This window comes from Neolamprologus brichardi, chromosome 8, assembly GCF_056152115.1.
Source record: "Neolamprologus brichardi isolate AB-2024 chromosome 8, ASM5615211v1, whole genome shotgun sequence".
Lineage (NCBI taxonomy): Eukaryota > Metazoa > Chordata > Actinopteri > Cichliformes > Cichlidae > Neolamprologus > Neolamprologus brichardi.
Window position 1 is genome coordinate 1,431,842 of NC_142111.1, and position 19,689 is coordinate 1,451,530.

Here is a 19,689-nt window from a genome sequence, read left to right on the forward strand (position 1 = left end):
GTTGACTTCAGGAGAGCACAGAAAGATCACTGCCCACTTAACATGAATGGATCCTCTGTGGAGGTCGTCAAGAGCACCAGATTTCTTGGTGTCCACCTGGCAGAGAACCTCTCCTGCTCCCTCAACACCAGCTCCATAACCCAGAAAGCCCAGCATCGTCTCTACTTCATGCAGAAGCTGAGGAAAGCCCATCTCCCACCATCCATTCTCACCACCTTTTACAGTGGGACTAACGAGAGCATCCTAAGTAGCTGCATCACTGTCTGGTATGGTAACTGCAGCGTATTGGATCGCAGTACCCTACAACAGATTGTGAAAGCAGCTGAGAAGATCATTGGAGCCCCTCTCCCCTCTTTATAACACCCGCTTGCTGGAGGACCCCACACACCCTTCAAACACACTCTTCACCCTGCTGCCTTCTGGAAAGAGGTCCCAGAACATCCGGGCCCTCACTACCAGACTACGGAAAAGTTTCTTCCCACAAGCCGTCAGACCCCTGAACACTCAGTGACTGCACTGGCACACGCACACCTTCACACACGTCACTACCAAGCACTTATCTGCAGTATCTCACACACATACATACAGACACCAAGTTACTTTTACACAATACTCAGCATTTTGCACATTTCCATTGTCTTGTGTCTGTTCTGTCTAGTTTTGCACTGTTTTGTCTTGTTTATTTTTGCAGTTTATGCACACTGCACTTTATGTAGTCCTGGGTTTGTCCGTATATGTCATATATAGCACCAGGGTCTCGGAGGAACGCTGTCTCATTTCACTCTGTACAGTACCACTGCACGTGGTTAAAATGACAATAAAAGCCACTTGACCTGTATTTTGTAGCAGTTGCTTGGAGACGAGCACCATACAGTTCAAATGAGCATACATTCCAAAATATGCAAATTAGCCCCATACATCATAATGATGATGTTTGCTGTTCAGGGTCTGAACATTCTATGCTGAAAGTTTATAAATACACAACCTTTGACTGCTTGTTTTCAGTTGAACTTTTGCAAAGCTGAGAAGATTTTCGCTGCGATCACTTTAAGTCCAAAGATGTTTAAACTTCTTTTTCACAGAAAGGTAAGTTTGAAGAGACTCGCAGCACATTTCTCTGAATATTTTCTTATGGTAAATAAGCATTTTTGAAACTTTTAAGGAAGCTTCTTGGATGATTTCTGTAAAAACTGAATTTTGAACCAAATGAAGGATTTTGTATTTTCATACCATATACTTTGTTTTATGCCATTACTGATGTTGGTTTTCTTGTTTCTAAACAGAAATCACACAAACAAAACGTGGCAGAGAAGGAAATTCCTTCTACGTCTCATCAGAGGTAAAGAAAACTCTTTAATGCTGCTGGAGATATTTATAGCAGTGGTTTAGTTGGAGCTGTTTTATTTCCCTTTTATTGGTGTTTTGTATTTACATCTTTTTTTACTACTTCTAGTCTTGTCTATAATTTATATTGATTCAGAGATTAGCGTTTGAAAATGTAGAGTGTAAATGTACAAAATACATGATTTTGTTCCATTACAGTTATTAATTTTTATTTGCAATCTCCAGCATGAAGTCCTTGTTAAAAATTTCCACTTTGAAAAATAACATTTACACTTTTGTCCTGATCAGCATCCCGGATGCTTGTGTTGCTGCCACACCACCTAAGCCTGAAAATGGTCAAAAGAAGAAGAGAAAATGGAGACGCTTCTTCTGCTGTTCCTCGGTTTGCTTTTACACAAAACATATGAAATGCACATTCTCTTTAAATTGCACTTGTTAATTTAAAGTGACTTTACCTTTTTAATAAACGTATGTTTGTTCGTCCTCTGCAGCAAACTGACAGCGATGCAGAGAGCAACACTGTAAAGACACAAAAAAAGTGTCGCTGGTTTCTTTTTAAATTCTGGAAGGTATGTTTTATGGAAAGAGTCACTGTCATCAAGCATTTACTCATTACAGTTAAATGAGAAGAATTAAGAGCAATTTAGCACACAGCTATGTCCTCAAATTAAGTTCAAAGATGTTTAAACATGTTTTTTTTTCCCAGAAAGGTAAGTTTGAAGAGACTTGCAGCACATTTCTCTAAATATTTTTAGCATTTAAGCATTTTTCAAGCTTTTAATGAAGCTTCATGGATGATTTCTGTAAAAACTGAATTTTGATCAGAACCAAATGAAGGATTTTTTATTTCATAGGACAAACTTTAAAACTCAATTTAAGGCATGAATAAATTGTTTTTATTTCATTTAAAGATATTCCTATATATCTGCTTCATGAGCTGACAGCTCACTAAAGTGATAAATAATAGGAAATAATACCAAATTTTCTAACTGGACACTTTTCATGGAGAGACTCCCTTGGTATGTTTGTTTTATGCCATTACTGATGTTGGTTTTCTTGTTTCTAAACAGAAATTACACAAACAAAACGTGGCAGAGAAGGAAATTCCTTCTACGTCTCATCAGAGGTAAAGAAATGCGCCACTCTTTAATGCTGCTGGAGATATTTATAGCAGTGGTTTAGCTGGAGCTGTTTTATTTCCCTTTTATTGGCATTTTTCTTCCACCTTGTGTATTTACATCTTTTTTACTAGTTCTAGTCTATTATTTATATGGATGCAGAGATTAGCGTTTGAAAATGTAGAGTGTAAATGTATAAAATACATGATTTTGTTCATGTTGCCATTCCATTACAGTTATTCATTTTTATTAGCAACATGTACTCCTTCTTATAAATTTCCACAACATTTACACTTTTGTCCTCATCAGCATCCCGGATGCTTCTGCTCAGCATCCTGACATCTTTCCTAATTTTGTGTTTGTGTTTTTACCTTTTTGGAGCAGTGTAGCATGCGGTGGAAAAGCAATAGAAACTCAAACTGAGACTACAGACTGCTTCGGGTGAGTACACGTGGTGCACAAAGACCAAAGCTCACTTTGTCAAAGTGGAGAAAATGAATTATTTTACACTGATACTGTAAACGTTGTGCGTGTGTGTCAGGTTTCCAAACATCGGAAACACGTGCTACATGAACTCCTGCCTGCAGAGCCTCCTCAACATTGAGGAGTTCATTAGAGACATCAGACGTCAGGAGGTTTTGTGGAGCGCAGACCCAGAAGCTCAGCTCTTAAGGTGCGCTACGTCAACCTTCTACTTTCTTCAAAAACCTGAAGAACAAAGAGATCTAACAGCAGAAATGTCTGTTTACCCTTTCCTTTCTACAGAAGGCTCATTGATGTCAGGGACTGTCATCAGTCAACAGATTATGGCCTTAAAGGTCACCACCTAAGATCTTTTAAGAAGGCATTCAGCAATCAAGCTCCTGAATACACCGGCAGTGCACAGAAAGTGCGTCAGCTATTTGGACATTTCGTTTTTTGCTTTACCTTCTGATTTTGATGTACTGTTTTAAATCTCTCTGCTTTTCTTTCAGGATGCTCATGAATTCCTAACATTGTTCCTCAATGAGGTCAAAAGGCTCACACCTCACCTGGAGAGGAACGCAGCGCTCCTGGGCCAAAGTTATACCTGCCCAGTAGAAGACCATCACATTTTTAAAATGGAAAACACGAGGACATGCAAGAGGTAAGCCTGTCTTTCAGAAACGCAGAGCTGGTTGCAATATTTTCATATACCTCTTTTCCACCTACCTGATCTTTACTTTAACTGTGTTACTCCTGAAATGTGTAGCTGCAGTCACCAATCATCACAGCAAGAGGAATTCACCAGCTTGTCTCTTGACCTGGTTCCAGAGGGGTCTGTTATAAACATGTTGGAGACATACTTAAAGGTAAGATCACAAATTCCAATAGAGTTGTAGTATCAGCGATCTTAACACACCTTTTTTGTTAGTGTTTGTGTGCATGTGTGTGTGTATATGTTGAGATTTCTTTCTACCATAAAGCCTGTTTTCTCTGTGCTGTTGTTCAGGAACAAGAAATAGAATTTCGCTGTGATTGTGGAGGGACGACCTCAGAACTGAAGTCGTCTTTTGATACACTGCCAAGGTGAGTAAGGTCACATCAGAATCGACTGACCAGGTTTCCAAACTGTGGCGCATCAAATATCAGAGTTTTTCGAGACTTGAGCAGTCGTTTTCTCCCATCTTCTGTTTGTGTTTGACACTCATTCTTCTTATTTTCTACCTTGTTTGTTTTCTTTTCTACCAGAGTTCTCATCTTGCATCTGAAGAGGTTTGGCTTTACACAAACCTACAAGATTCAGAAGGTTGATGACCCCGTCAGGCTGCAGAGGGACTTGGTGGTGCCATCCAATCAGGTAAAAACAGACTGCAGAACGTCTCAGGCTACGTCCACACTAACCCTGATAGATTTGAAAACTCTACGTCCACACGAGCGTTTTCAGTCATTTTCAAATAGTTGTGCGTCCTCATTGAAACGGCCGAAAACGCTTACGTTCCAGTCCTGCGCAAAAGCGAGTGAGAATTAAAAGATTTGAAGAAAAGCTATCCGGAGCATGTACACATCTTTTTTAGGGCTGTCAAAATTGAGAGCAATCAAAACAACTGCTGTATAATGCACTCCGCTATCTTTGTTTAATTGCTCGCATGACTGCATCACATAACTAAAATGCGTCATTGTTTTAGAAAGTCTGCGTTTTCGAGTGTCCACACTGCGATGGGACAGCTCCGGTTTGAAATGTATACGGTTTGAACTGATGCTCTGTTTTTCCTTGAGGAAAACGCCGTCTCAGTGTGGACGGGAGGTCAAAGCGGAGAGAAAACGATGTGTTTGCAAACAAAAACACATTAGTGTGGACGTAGCCTCAGCAAATCAGCTTAATTATGGCACTGATGTGAGACTTTATGAAACTAACACTCTTTGGATTTGTTCCTTCTCAGGGTGGTGGCTGTTACAGTCTCGCCAGCATCATTAGCCATTATGGAGGCACAGAGTCAGGTAAAACAACAGACTTGTTACAAACAGAAAATGAAAACTTGCTACTTTTGAGTGAAGGACTCACACACAAAAGCTTTTGATGTTCTAAGAAGCACTAAGTCAAAATCACTGTTTGCTTGAATCAGTTGACTTCCAGAAGTTGGATTCATTTGTCTTAATGTGATTTCAGGACACTACATCTGTAATTCTGTCCATCCTGAGGTGAGTCAGCACTCTACATCAGATCGCTGGCTCACCTATAATGACGCACAGGTGCTCCACACAACTGGATCTGCAGCTTGTGAGGAACAGCAGCACTCGGCCTACATCCTGTTTTACAAGAGAAACGTAAGAAGACACAGCATCTCATCCTGAAGTGAGAGAATTTTTAATTGTCCTGTTACCTTGTTGACCAGTTTTGTCTTCATTCTCAGTTCTGAAACAGGAAATGGAAGGAAGGAAGTTAAGGTCACCATCATGCTGAGAAGGAACAACAGTTGTCCCAGCCCACCATCGCACACTGGAGGACAAGTATTAGTAAGTATTGCCCTCAGGAGGAAGGGTCCTACCAGAGAGCCTGGTTCCTCCCAAGATTTCTTCCTCCAGGAGGGAGTTTTTTCTTGCCACCGTCGCCCCACATTCACTGGTCTCATCAGCAGGGACATTTTTAACCTCCTAAGACCTGAACTCTTTCATGGCATGCATTTTTAATTTCTCTGTGCCATTTGGGTTGATTGGGACCTGATGAATGTAAAAACAAAGACATTAGATTCAGACTATCTTCTTTTTTGTTTCTCAAAAGAATGAGATCCACATATGACGACGTTCATTTTAAATTTCGATTGAACAGTGGAAGTGTAATGTCCTCCCTCATAAGTGGATATCAGGTTTTTGAAGAGCAAAATTTTGCATTTTGGTCTAGACAACCCAAAACATTATGTCCACATATGTGGACACCAGGTCCTAGGAGGTTAAAACAAAATCTACTAGTAGTGCACCACTACTAGAGATCGTCCTTGTCTGGACCAGTGTTTGGCTTGCTCTCTGGGAACAACAAATAAATAAATTAATAAAATAAAATAAATTAATAAATTAATAATAATATAAATGGTAAATGGCCTGCATTTGTATAGCGCTTTACTCAGTCCCTAAGGACCCCAAAGTGCTTTACACATGTCATTTTAACTAATGACGTTAACGCTGACAGCACTAATTTTATTGTTATTATTATTAATATTATTATTAATTTATTTAATTTTATTAATTTATTTGTAACATAAATTAAATTAAAAAATATATTTTATTGTTTTTTTTGTTTTATTAAAATCAAAATAACAACAAAAACAAAAATAACTAATAAAAAAATAATAAAAGTATTCAGCAGTGTTTTGTGAAATTTGTAATGAGCCTTAGTTAAGTTGATGTCACAGAAGTTTCTGAATCATTTAGATTGTTCAACAAACTGATTCACTCAGGTAAAGACGGTAAGCTGGAGCAATGGTACCCTTGGAGTTCAGTTGAAGTTTTCAGACAAACATTCCCTCGATCAGTTGCAGCTTCTGCTTTTAAATAAATGATTTAGCTGCAAATGTTTAGCTGCAGGTAGCAAAGTCCAAAAGTGACAACATTTCCACTGCAGTCTCTCCAGAAATGGCTTATAAAATTTTGACCAAATTAGACATTTATCCTGGGATCATTGACAACCCTGTAGGGTGAAAATCTTTAATTGTACCTTTTATAACATTTTAACAAATTGCTGTCTCCTGCTGCATGTTTGCAGTTTTGGCTGAACTTCATCAGCTCAAAAAACTCACCGTGCTATGATGTACTAAATGACCTCATGTACAGGACACACTGAAAGCAGCTTTGCAACGTTTAATTAACAAAGTCAAGATCAGTTAACAACAGCTGAACTAAAGACTTTCTTTTTCTCATCGATAAAATGAGGTCCATGCCAATGCGCTCAAATGGGACCTCCATTAATGGTGAGGGGCATAAAGGCCCTTTTTGAATGACTAGCTGGTTCACCAGCTGACACCACTGGACGCACACCATCGGCGCACATCCAAACATGCAAAAAATGCAAGATGGTGGTGCGCACAGATACAGCGGCTCTATCCTCTCCACTTACCCAATTTCGCTGTGCAAGAAACTGCACAATGACAATAAAAAGCTCTAAGTCTAAAACAGTTTCCTGGCCAGTAAAATCAGGCAATTATTTGCTCCAGAGTTTTATCTTATTCCAGGTGACCAGCCATCGACTTGTGATGAGTCAGCTAAAACAATAATTTCTCAGTGGCTCTTCTGGCACCAAGAAGTGGGTGTGTTCTTCCATTGTGCATGTGTCACGACACACTGAACATGGTCTGTCCCTACTCGTTACCAGAGATGGGCAGTAACGTAACGAGTAAAGTAAGGGATTACTATTGCAAAAACGGTAATTAGATTACTGTTACTTTCCCATAGGAACGCTGCGTTACTGCGTTACTAAAACCGTGATTTTTTGCGAGAATGTCTCATGACAGTGACGTAAGCGAGTGCGACGTTCATGACAACAGCTGTGCGCAGATCAACAATGGGTCATATATCGAGTGCGGGAGAGAGTATGAGCGTGCAGCGTTTAAAGCGTGGAAGTACTGACCTTACTTTGAGTTTGATTCCATAAAAAGTGACAAAAACATTAGTGTCCGCTGTGCGTGGGAAGAAAACTTCTTTTTAAAGCGAAAAAAACCCTAAACTTCCGAGCTAGCACCGAGTAGCTACGACGTAATGGGAAACTCACAGAGAAGCTGCCGTATCCTTCCACTGACCGCTGTGGCACACCTGCACCAGGGTAAACCTCCGCCTGCCTGACTCATGCATTTACAGGTGAAAATAGAGCAACAGGACCGCTAGTCTTTGACTTTATTTATTTTCTGCTGTGTTTTACTTGCATCTATTTGAAAGACTGAGTGTAGCACAAAAAAAATATTTTATTTTATGTGCTGGAATGTGCAGAAAATAAGTTTAAATGTTAAACAAATTTCTTCCAGTCAGAGAATGTTGCATATAATTAAATTTTTGCTTGATGCATAAAGTTAAAAGATTAAAACTAATAAAACAAGTTTTAAAAAGAGACTTTTCCATCTGATTACATTTTGTATGATGGATTATGCAGAAAAAGTAGAATTTGGCTGAAAGATCTATCACTTTATCACCTATTCAGGGTGTAAAGCGTGTTTTTAAAAAGTAACTAAGTAATTAATTACTTTTGAAAATAAGTAATCAGTAAAGTAACAGGATTACTTTTTTGGGGAAGTAATCGGTAATTAGTTACTGATTACTTTTTTCAAGTAACTTGACCAACACTGCTCATTACAACATGTGGAAATGTCAGTGCTATGTCAGCGCGCATTATTTGACTATCAGCTCTCATCATTTGATCAAAGGGCCAGTTGCATAATGCCATTATCTTCTGTGTAGCGAATTGCTGGAATGGGCAACCCAAACGCCACGTGTCCCTATTGGTGGTGTGTGCAGGCCTACATACTGCCCTATTGAGCTACTAAACCCCGACCAATCAGTTTTCAGATTTAAAGCATTCCTCCCAAGTCAAACAGAGAGGGGGAAATTTGTGTATGTGTATGTGTGTATCAGATAATACACATGAGCATGATATGCAAATGTGTTAGTGTGCATGTATAAACACAGACTTGCACATGTGGATACAATGGTTGCTCCTCTGGTCACAGCGTTTGGAATTAGTAGGACAGCCAAGGCCAGACAGCTAAAATAAATTCAATAAAATATGTAGGCAGGAAGCATAAGAGGCAGAGAGCACCTTTACCTGCTTTCCTTTTCTTTCTGGTGTCTGTTGGGACCAGAGGTTGAGATGGAAACAGGAAATAGAGGGGATAAAAGAGGGAGGAGGGTAAGAAGTTCATTCCCTGAATGGAGAGCGAAAGAGATGGCTGAGAATAGACAAGAGATGGCTCAGGTCTCTCAGGGGCCACCCAAGGCCTTTAAAGCAGCACAGAATGGCTTTATGCTTCTCTTATTGTTTTTGCATCTCTATATTTTCACTTTCTGCACTGGTAAGATACATGTTAAAAATGATGTGAACCTTGTATGTGTTATTGTAGGGTTTACCTTACAATATGAAGCGCTAGGAGGCGCCTACTGTTGTGATTTGGTGCTGTATAAATAAAATTGAATTGAATATATTTCTTTTTTTGCTCTTATGTCATTAAAAATATCAAATGCTTATCTTAAGGAGGACTTCTCAGCTCAGCTATTTAAAAAGGAAATTAAAAAACAAGTGTTATTTCCCATATTACACATGCAACAATTTTAGATCATACAACCAATTGTGTTGCATGTGGGGATAATGTTGTCTAAGGAAAAAATTCTTCAGTCCCTGTTTACAATATGCAGTTAATCTGTTTATTAGGTTAGCAACCTAACAAAATGAAAAACAAAACATCTCTATCGCCCCCTGGTGTCTAGCTGCAGTAAACCCCGCGTCCTCCGTGTTAGTGGAAGGACTGGGATCAAATTAAAGCAAAGAAGCTCTCCTCGGGAATCTACGTTCGTGAATGGCAAAATGCCACACAAGTAAGATGAATTACTGAGGGTTAAAAATGTTCTTTATTCACTGACTTCCTGTAATATCAGTTCCAGTTTCTAGCTGATATTTCAGTTTGCTACAAACAGAGCCACACATGACCACAAAATAAAAGAAACGGTAATAAAATAGCAAAGCATAATATTTATGTACTGAAATCAACTACAGACATTTGGCATCTCAAGTCAAAACGTATGTTCAATTTTTCCCATTTTTTTTTTAGCACTGACGTTTTTTTTTAACTGAGTTGGTTTCAAGTATTCAGGTTAAAGAATCAGTCTGAATTATTCTTGATGAGGTACTTTCATAAAGTTATATGTGCAGTACTACATACAGCTTACATTATTTGAGAGAAACACTGTGAAGGATTAATAAATGTTATCTAAAACTTACGGTGGCCCCTAGAGACAAAGCACGTACAAACTCCAAAACACATGCAAACCCCAAAACACAACGGAAGTGCTCCAGGACGCTAGGGGCAGGGTTGAGCTTTTGTTACCTAGTAACTACACAAGCCAGGAAGTACCAATGACCGTTATTTTGGGCTGTATCCCAGGGTCAGGTGCTGTGTCCCAATTCAGGGTCTGCACGCTTGAAGTACGCTTTTTAAGTGCGATTACGTCACCGCCACGCGACGACGAAGTGTACTTCAAATGCGCCGTCAATTTCCCCAAATATCAAGCGTGGTCCGGTGCACGCTTCGTGGTCCCATATATCCCACAATTCATAGCACGGCGGTGGGTGTGGATAATTTTGCCGCAAAATACGGCAGAAGGGAGCGGCCGAAAAGTGAACTGTCAAAAGTAAGTACTGAATATGACGTCACTTATTTATGTGCGAATGTTTAATAATGAAGAACATTAAAACATTACTGTTGGCCACATGTCGGCAAAGTTATGTGACATTAGTGATGTTTGTACTTTGAGCGTTAACTTAGTTGTAAAGCCTTATATATATATATATATATATATATATATATATATATATATATATATATATATATATCATAATAATCTGACAATACTATAATATTGGCCATATTATATTTACATTACCACAGTGAGATGACTTTAGTCTCATGAACAACATGAGCTAATTGTTATTTACTAGCTAATCTTAAATGACTGTTCAGTACAGAAATGAAGCCCAACAATCATGTTTTACTGTCCTGTGGTCTCAGCCTCAGATACTCAACTAATCAAAGTGATGTCATGACAAAAATGATTGACCAACAAAACATTTTTTTCTCCTTTATTTATGTCACACAATCTCGCGTTTCTCGCGTTAGTATCATGGTTGCTAGGCAACCTGAACAGCGCAACGAAGGCTAGACCGTCCCATTTCCCAAGCCTCTCACTTCCTCACTTCTCGTACTTATAGTACGCACCGTACGTAGTACGCGTAGTGCGCGTACTTCAAGCGTGCAGACCCTGAATTGGGACACAGCAAATGAGACAAACTTGCCGTTTATTTTGCAAATCGAGCTCAACACTGCCCCTAGCGTCCTGGAGCACTTCCGTTGTGTTTTGGAATTTGCATGTGTTTTGGAGTTTGTACGTGCTTTGTCTTTAGGGGCCACCGTAAAAACTCGGGCAGCAGCTCAAACACTGATTTCTAGAATCCATTCGATTCAGATTCACATGGTCCCGAATCCATTCGATCCACGATTTGATTCAATTCAATTTGAATCTGGGAAATTTTGCCTCAGACAGTCAGAAATATTATAATTCAGATCATGCATCAGTACATTTCCATATTTTTATATTTATAAAAAGAAAGTTGACACTTGCGAGACTTTATCAAAGCTGTAAGCATCACAGCAGATGCCTTTGTGTCAAAGTAGCTGAGGATAAAACACAGAAAAACATGAAGGTGAATTTTCTGGGATTTTACAAAAATATTCTGCAGTAGATCAAAAACGAAAGAAAACCATTAATCAACATATGAACAATACCTGATGCTGCTGAAGTGAAGCAGAGCAAAGTTACAGAGGTTTTATTAGAGACACAGCAAAGCGTTTTGCAATTTTGCATAATTTTAAAAAGTTTAAATTTGTTGAGTATTGAACAGCAGAAATGAGGCTCTCCTTTCGGAAGTAAGTAAAAGGAAGAAAGCACAGTAAACAACGGTAGACTTGTGCGCAAGCGAATAACGAAGAAAACAGATTTTTAGATGGGAAACTGTTCTTGAAGTATACTGGGAGAGAGAGAGAGAGAGCTGTGCATGAAGTGTGATTTTATCATGGTGAAAGCAAACCAGTAAAAGTAAGAGGGAATTCATGACGATGTTTATGTGAAGCGTAGTTTGCTGCTTCTTTTGCTGCTGGTTCAGTGAATTTTGGTTGGAGAGTATAAAACCTGCAGCTCAGAATCTAGCGCAAAAAATACATAAACACAAAGCGCGGACCCGCCAAAACATCAGAATCAGCGAGCTGCCGGCTTTCAGCCCCGACTGTGTCCGTGCCGTCGGGTGAGAAGGGCGACATCTCACTGATTCTGATCCGTCGGCGGGTCCGCGCTTTGTGTTTACGTCTTTGTGCAGAATCCGCGTACCTGTTCTCATTTACTGTTTTAGCTGTTTGGTGGTTGTTGAAATTTTGTGAGGTTTAACCTATTGGTGGTGGTCAGAGGGCCCGGTGGCGCCAGTGTCCGTCAGCCTCGCCTCTCAGTGCACCCCAGGGTGGCTGTGGCTACAATGTAGCTGCCATCACCAGTGTGTGAATGTGTGTGTGAATGGGTGGATGACTGGTTGTGTAAAGCGCTTTGGGGTCCTTAGGGACTAGTAAAAGCGCTATACAAATACAGGCCATTTACCATTTAACATTTAACCTGAGATTCTGGCATTTCGGGCAAAATAAAATTATATTAAAAAATCGATTCAGGATTTTAATGAATTGATATCACGTTATCCAAGCTAGAATCGATTTTAATTGATAAATCGATAATCAAAACCCATGTAGCAGGCTCAAGAGGCAGTGCCAAGCAGGCTTAGAGCGCAGGTGAAGATGGTCGCGTTGATGAGGTCTCGGGCCCTTTTTAGTGATGCCGCGGAACAGAGACAGGAGTGGAGTATGGAGTCGAGAAATAAAGAAAAAAAATTTAATTGTCACCTGAACTCTGTATAGGTCCTGATCATTCATATAAGGCTTTGTCTTGTTTTGGGGGTTTTTTTGGTTCTTTTAACAAACAGCTGTCAGCAGAACTGTAGAACTAAAAAAAATGTAAGAGCAGAACTTCAGATCAGTGTGTGAGGACAGTGAACAGTTGGCTTTATTTCAGATTTAAGGGATGATCTTTACATTTCACAGTTTGTGATGATTTTCTCTTTGTAATTAAAGGAGCTGCCCTCATATTCAGACCTCAGCACCAACAAATGACAACAGAAAAATCTTCCTATATGTTCACCCTTTATATTAACTCCAAAATTAAATGATAAAAACGTACAGAGGCTTAAGTACCGTATCATGTACTGTCAGTTAAAAGCTGCAGCTGTTTTATTGATAAAGTAAAGACAAAAAGTCAAAAGGATTAATCACCCGTGTAACTGGTGTCACTATATATATCAGCAGTAACTCAGTTTGGTGTTTAAAAAAACTGCTGATCTCAAACCTCCACAGCCTCTATTTAAAACACTGGATGCAGTCGGCTGCTTGAAGAGGACATTGTATTTTCTCTGACAGCATTAAATAAAACCTGATGGAAGGTCAAATCTCTTCACTTGTATGCGGTACTAAAAACTTTAATCTGGAATTCTTTCACACTTTGTTTTGCCAATTGTGTGTTATTTACCATAAAGTAAGTAAGAGGAATTTTTTGGACGATTCAAAGTCAAAGATGATGTTTTTTGTTTGTAAATTTTTGGTTTATCAAAATTAGCTTGTTGAATTTGAGTAGAATTGTTTCACTGACTAGAGGTTCCTGCGGTTTGGACCCAAAAGCAGACTCAGTACGTGTGAACTATGCACAAGGTTTATTTACAGAAAAATGCAAACTCTAGAACAGAATCTCTGTAACAGAAGAGAGAGAAGTTACTGGGCAGGAAAACAAGAGAATGGCTAGAGGTGGGTTGGTATTGCAGTGGGGGGGTGCTTACTGGGGGTGCTTACTGGTGGAGGCCGGTTAGCACAGAAGGGGGTGGCCGTGAGAGTGTCCTGAGGGGGGTTAGTACGTGAGAGGTGAGAGGTGATGGGCCGGTTCCAGGAGGTCTAGAGGGAAGAGACACGAAACGACGAGCAGGAGGGCAGGCTAAGAGCAAGGTGAGTATGAAACCTTTGGTTTGTAAACTGACTGATGTAGTTGAATCATACAGGCTGAAGACTTACACAGCAGGAGATGAATCTGATGAAACTGAACAGAACGGCAACAATAAAGTCGGGATAAAATCTGGATCAGAGATGCTTTGCAGTTTAGCAAACTCGAAAAGATTAAATTCACCCCGCGTGGGTGTATGGCCAAATTTTTTAAGATCTGGCAACCCTTTTCTGACCATGGTCAGACTTTGCGGTCCCGCAACGCTTCCAATTAGCCAGCTCAGACTTTATTCTATTTTACTTTATCTTATGTTTAAGTATATGGACTCTATTGTGCCTGCGCTTTATGATGGCATTTACTTACCTACTTTATACATATTTCTTTTCTCTTACAGATTTGACTTATCTCTACAACTAAGCTGACCACTCACTATGTTTGTGGTTTTTTTTGTTTTGTTTTTTTTCTTGGTTTGTTTGTTTTGTTTTTTCTGTGTCTGTGTGGGCGTGTGGGCTCTGAAACTCTCCACATCTCTCTTGTACACTCAACTGTTATCTTGTACTCCAGGTTTACTATTCGTATTATTAGATTGGATCCTTTCTTTTTTCTTTTTGTACACCCACTGGTACTCCTATAATTATGAGGTGGGAGTGTATGTTTCATATTGTTTTGTTCTTCAAAAAGAAAACGGCATATTGTTCAATTTGTCTTTTGTAAAAATGGATGCAGAAAATTTAATAAAAATATCTGAGGAAAAATTTTTTTTTAGAAACAAACAAACAAACAAAAAAAAAACAATAAAGAGACAGATGAGCAGGAGCGTATAACACAAGTGGGCTGAGTTACCACCGACTGTAGCATGAGGAAGTGGCAGAGAGTGGCAGGCAGCGCTGGTTTAGCACCCTTCTACTGATATCTGCATCGCTTAGCGCAGCTGTGCCTACAATATACTACTCTCTGTACAGTCCACATAGAGAGGCAGTCGTTAGTGTAACCTTATTTAGTGTACTCGTATTTATTTTTGGTCACATTTAATTTGACCAGAGCACAAGAACAACCGGAAACAAGGGGTACAATAGCATTGATGTAGTTTGTTCATTGGTCAGATCTCAGGGGGATATTGCTTACCCCTGCTTAAGTGACACAATTTCTTCCTAGAAAGTCACTAATTCAACACATTATTTCACTCGTGCTGCAACATCTCTTTTACAGACCAACAACTGTTGGCTGTATAAGAAACAGTGTGGCTTTCGCTGTAAAAATACTACAATCCAACAGACACAGTAAACGCAATTCCTTTAACTCAATAACAAACGTACAGAAATAAAAATTAGATCCAGCCAGTCCTTAGACATTATGCTACACTTGCTATGGACACTATTCAAGTGTCCATAGCAAAGTCTTTCACGTGCTGGGTGGCAGCTTATTCCACTGGATTAGATGCACCCTTAAAACAGCATTCAACAGGATCTCTAGCACAGTGTAAGGTCAAACCCACTAGCTCATTGGTTTAAAGGAAAGGCCATTCTTCCTCTCAGGGCTTCTTATGCCCAGCCTCTGGCAGACTTCCTCTAACATAGCAGAGCATCTCAACTGACAGAGTGGCAACACTTTGGTTAGGAACAAATATGACTCAGGTCACTTGTCGAAGTAGTCCATAGTTGTAGGTCATAGTGGTTCCGTTTGTTAGTGGTAGGAAAGGGAATTATTTTGATCAAAAAATGTTTTAAAAATCATAAAGTCTTCGTCCTGGTCCCGTACCCCTGCCTTTCATAATGCATAATGCCTACCCATTTGGGTTCACATCTCAGGACCTTTTCATTATAAAATGAAGGTGTGAGAATTACATAATTAAAAGTAAGTGTTGTTTTTCCTACAACCTATACATAATTTGTGCCAATTTACCCTATTATTAAATGTTTTTTGCTCAGATGGGCAGCTACACTACATATGCTGCAGACTGAAGCAGGGTGACCATGTTGCAAAAGTAGTCACATCCCCAGCAAAGGCAAATTACATTTTATGTATGTTTCCTTACTAATGTGGCATGGACAAAACAATGGATGTGGTTGCTTTCAGATGTTACTTGACTGGAATAGAAAGTGACATTCAAAAATCGGTAAGCTTCATATAAATGTGTGTGTTATCTTACTGCAGACGTTCCCAAAGTGTGGGGCCCGCCCCCTAGGGGGGGCGCAGAGCCATTGCAGGGGGGGCGCGGCATGAAAAGGGAAAAAAAACAAAACAACGCTTGGACACTGCTAGCACGGGCGCCCACACAAAGGCAAAGCAGGAGATGAAGCATAGCTGAATATGTTTCCAAACCAACTTCATTCTAAGCCAAAGACTAGAAAATATGGTGAAGCAAATCTTCCCTTTGGTTTCACCTGCACAAGTGCTGAGGTAGGTCTCCTTGCAGGATTGGTTTTCCCTTCGTCGGGAGCAGCGCTGGGCTGTTTAAATCATGGACAAACAGTATCCCACATTGTTGATTTTTAGTTCACAAAGACTTGTTGTAATGACTAACTACTCCTGACATTTTGGAGATGTTAGCTCTTTATACAGTAAAGTTACAGTGGGATACGAATAACATCAGGCTGATCCTGCCACAATTTGTTCCCCGGTTCAAATCACGGACAAACAGCGTCCAACAGTTGTTTATGTTTTTGAACCCATTTTGCAGAGGGATTTTTTGAAAAATGTATTGATAGCAATGTTGAATATTATTACACAGAAAAAAACAACTACATGTAAAATAATTACACCGTGACGCCTCTGCCTTTGTAAATGGAGGGACAGTAACTGCATGTATATGTAACCGTGTAAAACCTGCAGATAGTCAGATTAACAGTATTTCGTCTCTACCTGCCATTCTGCAATTCATCTCATGTAAACAATAACGTGCACACAGCGTGACGTGAAAAAAGGCACATACCTTTGACATTGCATGACGAACTCTGTATTCCTCGTCCAGTAAACGCAAAAAAGGAGTTTTAAAAAATCTCCGTTCTCGGTGATTCGAAACGCCGTTTACGTGTGGACGAAACAGCTGCGTTTTCAAAAATACCCGTGTAGGTGTGGACGTAGCGTAAAAGAGTTAGTAGTTTATTTTCTTACTACCTGTAATTTATTGCAGATTACTTGTATTTGCTTAATTGTTTACTAAATGTTTGAGGTGTGAAATAAACCGCAATGGAGCAAAATATGGGTGTGTGTGGTTGGAGGATGTGTTCGTGCGTGCACGTGCGAGGGGGGGCGCGAACATTTTTCTTGTAAAACAAGGGGGGCCCAGCAAAAAAAGTTTGGGAACCACTGTCTTACTGTATTGTAATTTGATATCATAACACTTGAATGCTTCTTCATATTCTTTCCTAATTTCTTTCAAGATCATGGAGTGTCCCGAATGCCAAACAAGTAGGAATGCTCTGAAAATGAACAGGATCTACATCCCAATTGAGACGACTCCATTCATGTTTTCTTTTCCTCCCCAGCAGCAGGAACAAGAACCTCCCTCTATCTGTTCAACTCTTCCCCACAACCAGACTTTGCTTTAGTGATGTAAGTAACCTGCCATCATGCAGAACATTATATCTGTCATGCATTTGAAAACATAAAGAATATATTAACTGGCACTGGCATCTGAGTACTTTCTCAGAAAAACAACAGCATGTTCTACAAACCATACAAACCATAAATAATATGGTAGTTCATCTTTACCATTAAATGATGTAAAATTCATTCAATACAAAAAGAGGAAAGCTTCCAACATGTGTTAATCTAGATACGTTTAGTATAAGTACCTATATGCAGGAAAGAATACTGACCTGGGTCTTCCTTTGTGAGTCTTTCAGAGCTTACATGCTCTCCCTGTGTCTCCAAAGGTTTCCTCAGCATTCTTTGGATTTCTTCTTCTTCAAATAGAATAGTGTGTGTGTGTGTGTGTGTGTGTGTGTGTGTGTGTGTATACGTACATATATGCCTTGTATAGGCATGTACATAGGTGTATGCATGTATATATATTGATTTCTTGTAATCTTTCTATTTCAATATTTTCATTCTTTCTTTTATTTTAACTACATTGTCTAAACTGCCTATAGATGAGAGGCAGGTAAAATGTCTAAAGTGTAAATAACAGAGAAATGTATGAATGTCGGCTGACTTATGGTCACTAAGACCAGAAAAGTCCTATATAATGCCCCAGTCCATTAAACCTAATTGTATTTTGACTTGCACAATGAAACTATTGCACAATAAGATTGTACAACAGAGAAGAGAATGAAAGACCATCTTCATATCATTCAGCTTTTTCCGCTGTCAACTGAGTAATAATGTTTTCTTTCAGGGATTCCTTTATTATGCGCATGAGAACAGGTAAATGAAAGCCACAATGAAAATATGACATTTCAGAGAGAAACCTCATTTGTATAGCCAGCCATACATTTCACTGAGCTGCTGCTAAATGCTCCTGTGCTTCGAGCCATAGACTGTTGTGAATCACTTTGCTGTTTCGACACACAACGCTGCACTTCAGACACAAAATTCATTTTCAAATAGTTGACTTGTGAGATGATCGGCTCAGCGTATCCCAGACATCTACTTTGCAGCAGCACTGCTATATTGGAGTTGTTGTTGTAGAACTGACACGTAAATAGAACAGACTGAGACTTGAATTTGAGTCCTCTTCTTGTCAAGTATTCCTAATGTTTTTTGTGTGTTTGTTTTTCCTACATTTCTCTATTACAATAATTGGCCAAACCCTTAAAACCATAACACTGTGTGTAGCTCCAGTTCATCCTATGTCCATGGCCAAGACCAGATGCAGATAAGATATTGATATCATATTTTTGCTAAGTTGTTTGTATGAAAGGACCCAGTTGACAATCCTACCAAGATACCTCCTACACGCCTTCTAGGTGAGATATTCTGGTCATATTCTACTGGAAAGAGGCCCCGTTGGAGAGATAACAGACCTCTCTGCATTGAATCATACCTGTTATTAATCTCTGTCTCTCTTCCACAGCATGTCTTTATCCTGTCTTCCTTCTCTCACCCCAACCGGTCGCAGCAGATGGCCCCGCCCCTCCCTGAGCCTGGTTCTGCCGGAGGTTTCTTCCTGTTAAAAGGGAGTTTTTCCTTCCCACTGTCGCCAAAGTGCTTGCTCATAGAGGGTCATATGATTGTTGGGTTTTTCTCTGTAACTATTATTGTACGATCTACTGTGCAATATAAAGCGCCTTGAGGCGACTGTTGTTGTGATTTGGTGCTATATAAATATAATCGAATTGAATTAAATTGATTGAGATTATATCTCTCAGCTGTAGGGATGGGAATAAATATCTTGGGACCATAATCAATGAAAAACTGCACTTTGATCAAAATTGCAAATCAGTTTGTAAAAAGGGTCACCAGCACCTTTATTGTCTTAGGAAACTTGCTCGTTTTATCGTTCTTTTATTGAGTCTGTTTTATCCTTTTGTTTGGTGGCATGGTTTGGTCAGACCTCTGTCACAGAGAAAAACTCTCTAAATCAGATAGTGAGATGGTCCAGTCATCTGATAGGTGAGCCACAGTCTTGTTTAGCCTCCCTGTACTCTAAGCAGGTACAGAGGATGGCTTTATCAGTCCTTAAAAATGGTTCCCATCCTCTAAGGGGTGAATTTCAGCTTCTTCCCTCAGGACGGAGGTTTCTATTTCTGAGATGCAGTACAAAGCGTTATAAAAATAGCTTTGTCCCCGTTGCTGTCACTGAATTAAATAACAACTGTTTTTGATTCGAAATATTAAAATTACTATATATGTGCCACAGTGAGGTTTATATCTTTACTAAGTATGTGTGTTTTTAAAGGGATGCCAAATGCTGTCATTTTTTTCTGTAAAGCAAATTTACCTTGCCTATGGGTATAAATAAAGTTACCTTGACCTTGAACCTGTTCTTGTA

The 19,689-nt window shown here is 39.5% G+C and overlaps 1 protein-coding gene across 7 annotated transcripts; it reads left to right on the forward strand.

Annotated features, from left to right (window-relative positions):
• The first annotated feature begins 934 nt into the window (after positions 1-934).
• On the forward strand, positions 935-6,277 carry LOC102781185 (ubiquitin carboxyl-terminal hydrolase 37-like). 7 transcript variants are annotated; one of them, XM_087845239.1, is made up of 15 exons: positions 937-1,086; positions 1,284-1,339; positions 1,633-1,726; positions 1,836-1,913; positions 2,415-2,470; positions 2,847-2,903; positions 3,004-3,135; positions 3,228-3,351; positions 3,437-3,588; positions 3,694-3,793; positions 3,934-4,010; positions 4,173-4,281; positions 4,865-4,922; positions 5,092-5,249; positions 5,336-6,277. In XM_087845239.1, exons 1-15 carry the CDS (start codon positions 1,060-1,062, stop codon positions 5,339-5,341), a joined length of 1,284 nt encoding a protein of 427 aa, XP_087701365.1. In that variant the 5' UTR covers positions 937-1,059; the 3' UTR covers positions 5,342-6,277. The 7 variants fall into 7 exon arrangements, 6 of the variants coding, with proteins under 6 accessions (XP_087701369.1, XP_087701364.1, XP_087701370.1 ...); XM_087845238.1 differs by having other exon boundaries at positions 936-1,086; positions 5,092-6,277; XR_015719436.1 differs by lacking the exon at positions 5,336-6,277 and having other exon boundaries at positions 935-1,086; positions 4,173-4,922; positions 5,092-5,133.
• Positions 6,278-19,689: the final 13,412 nt, after the last annotated feature.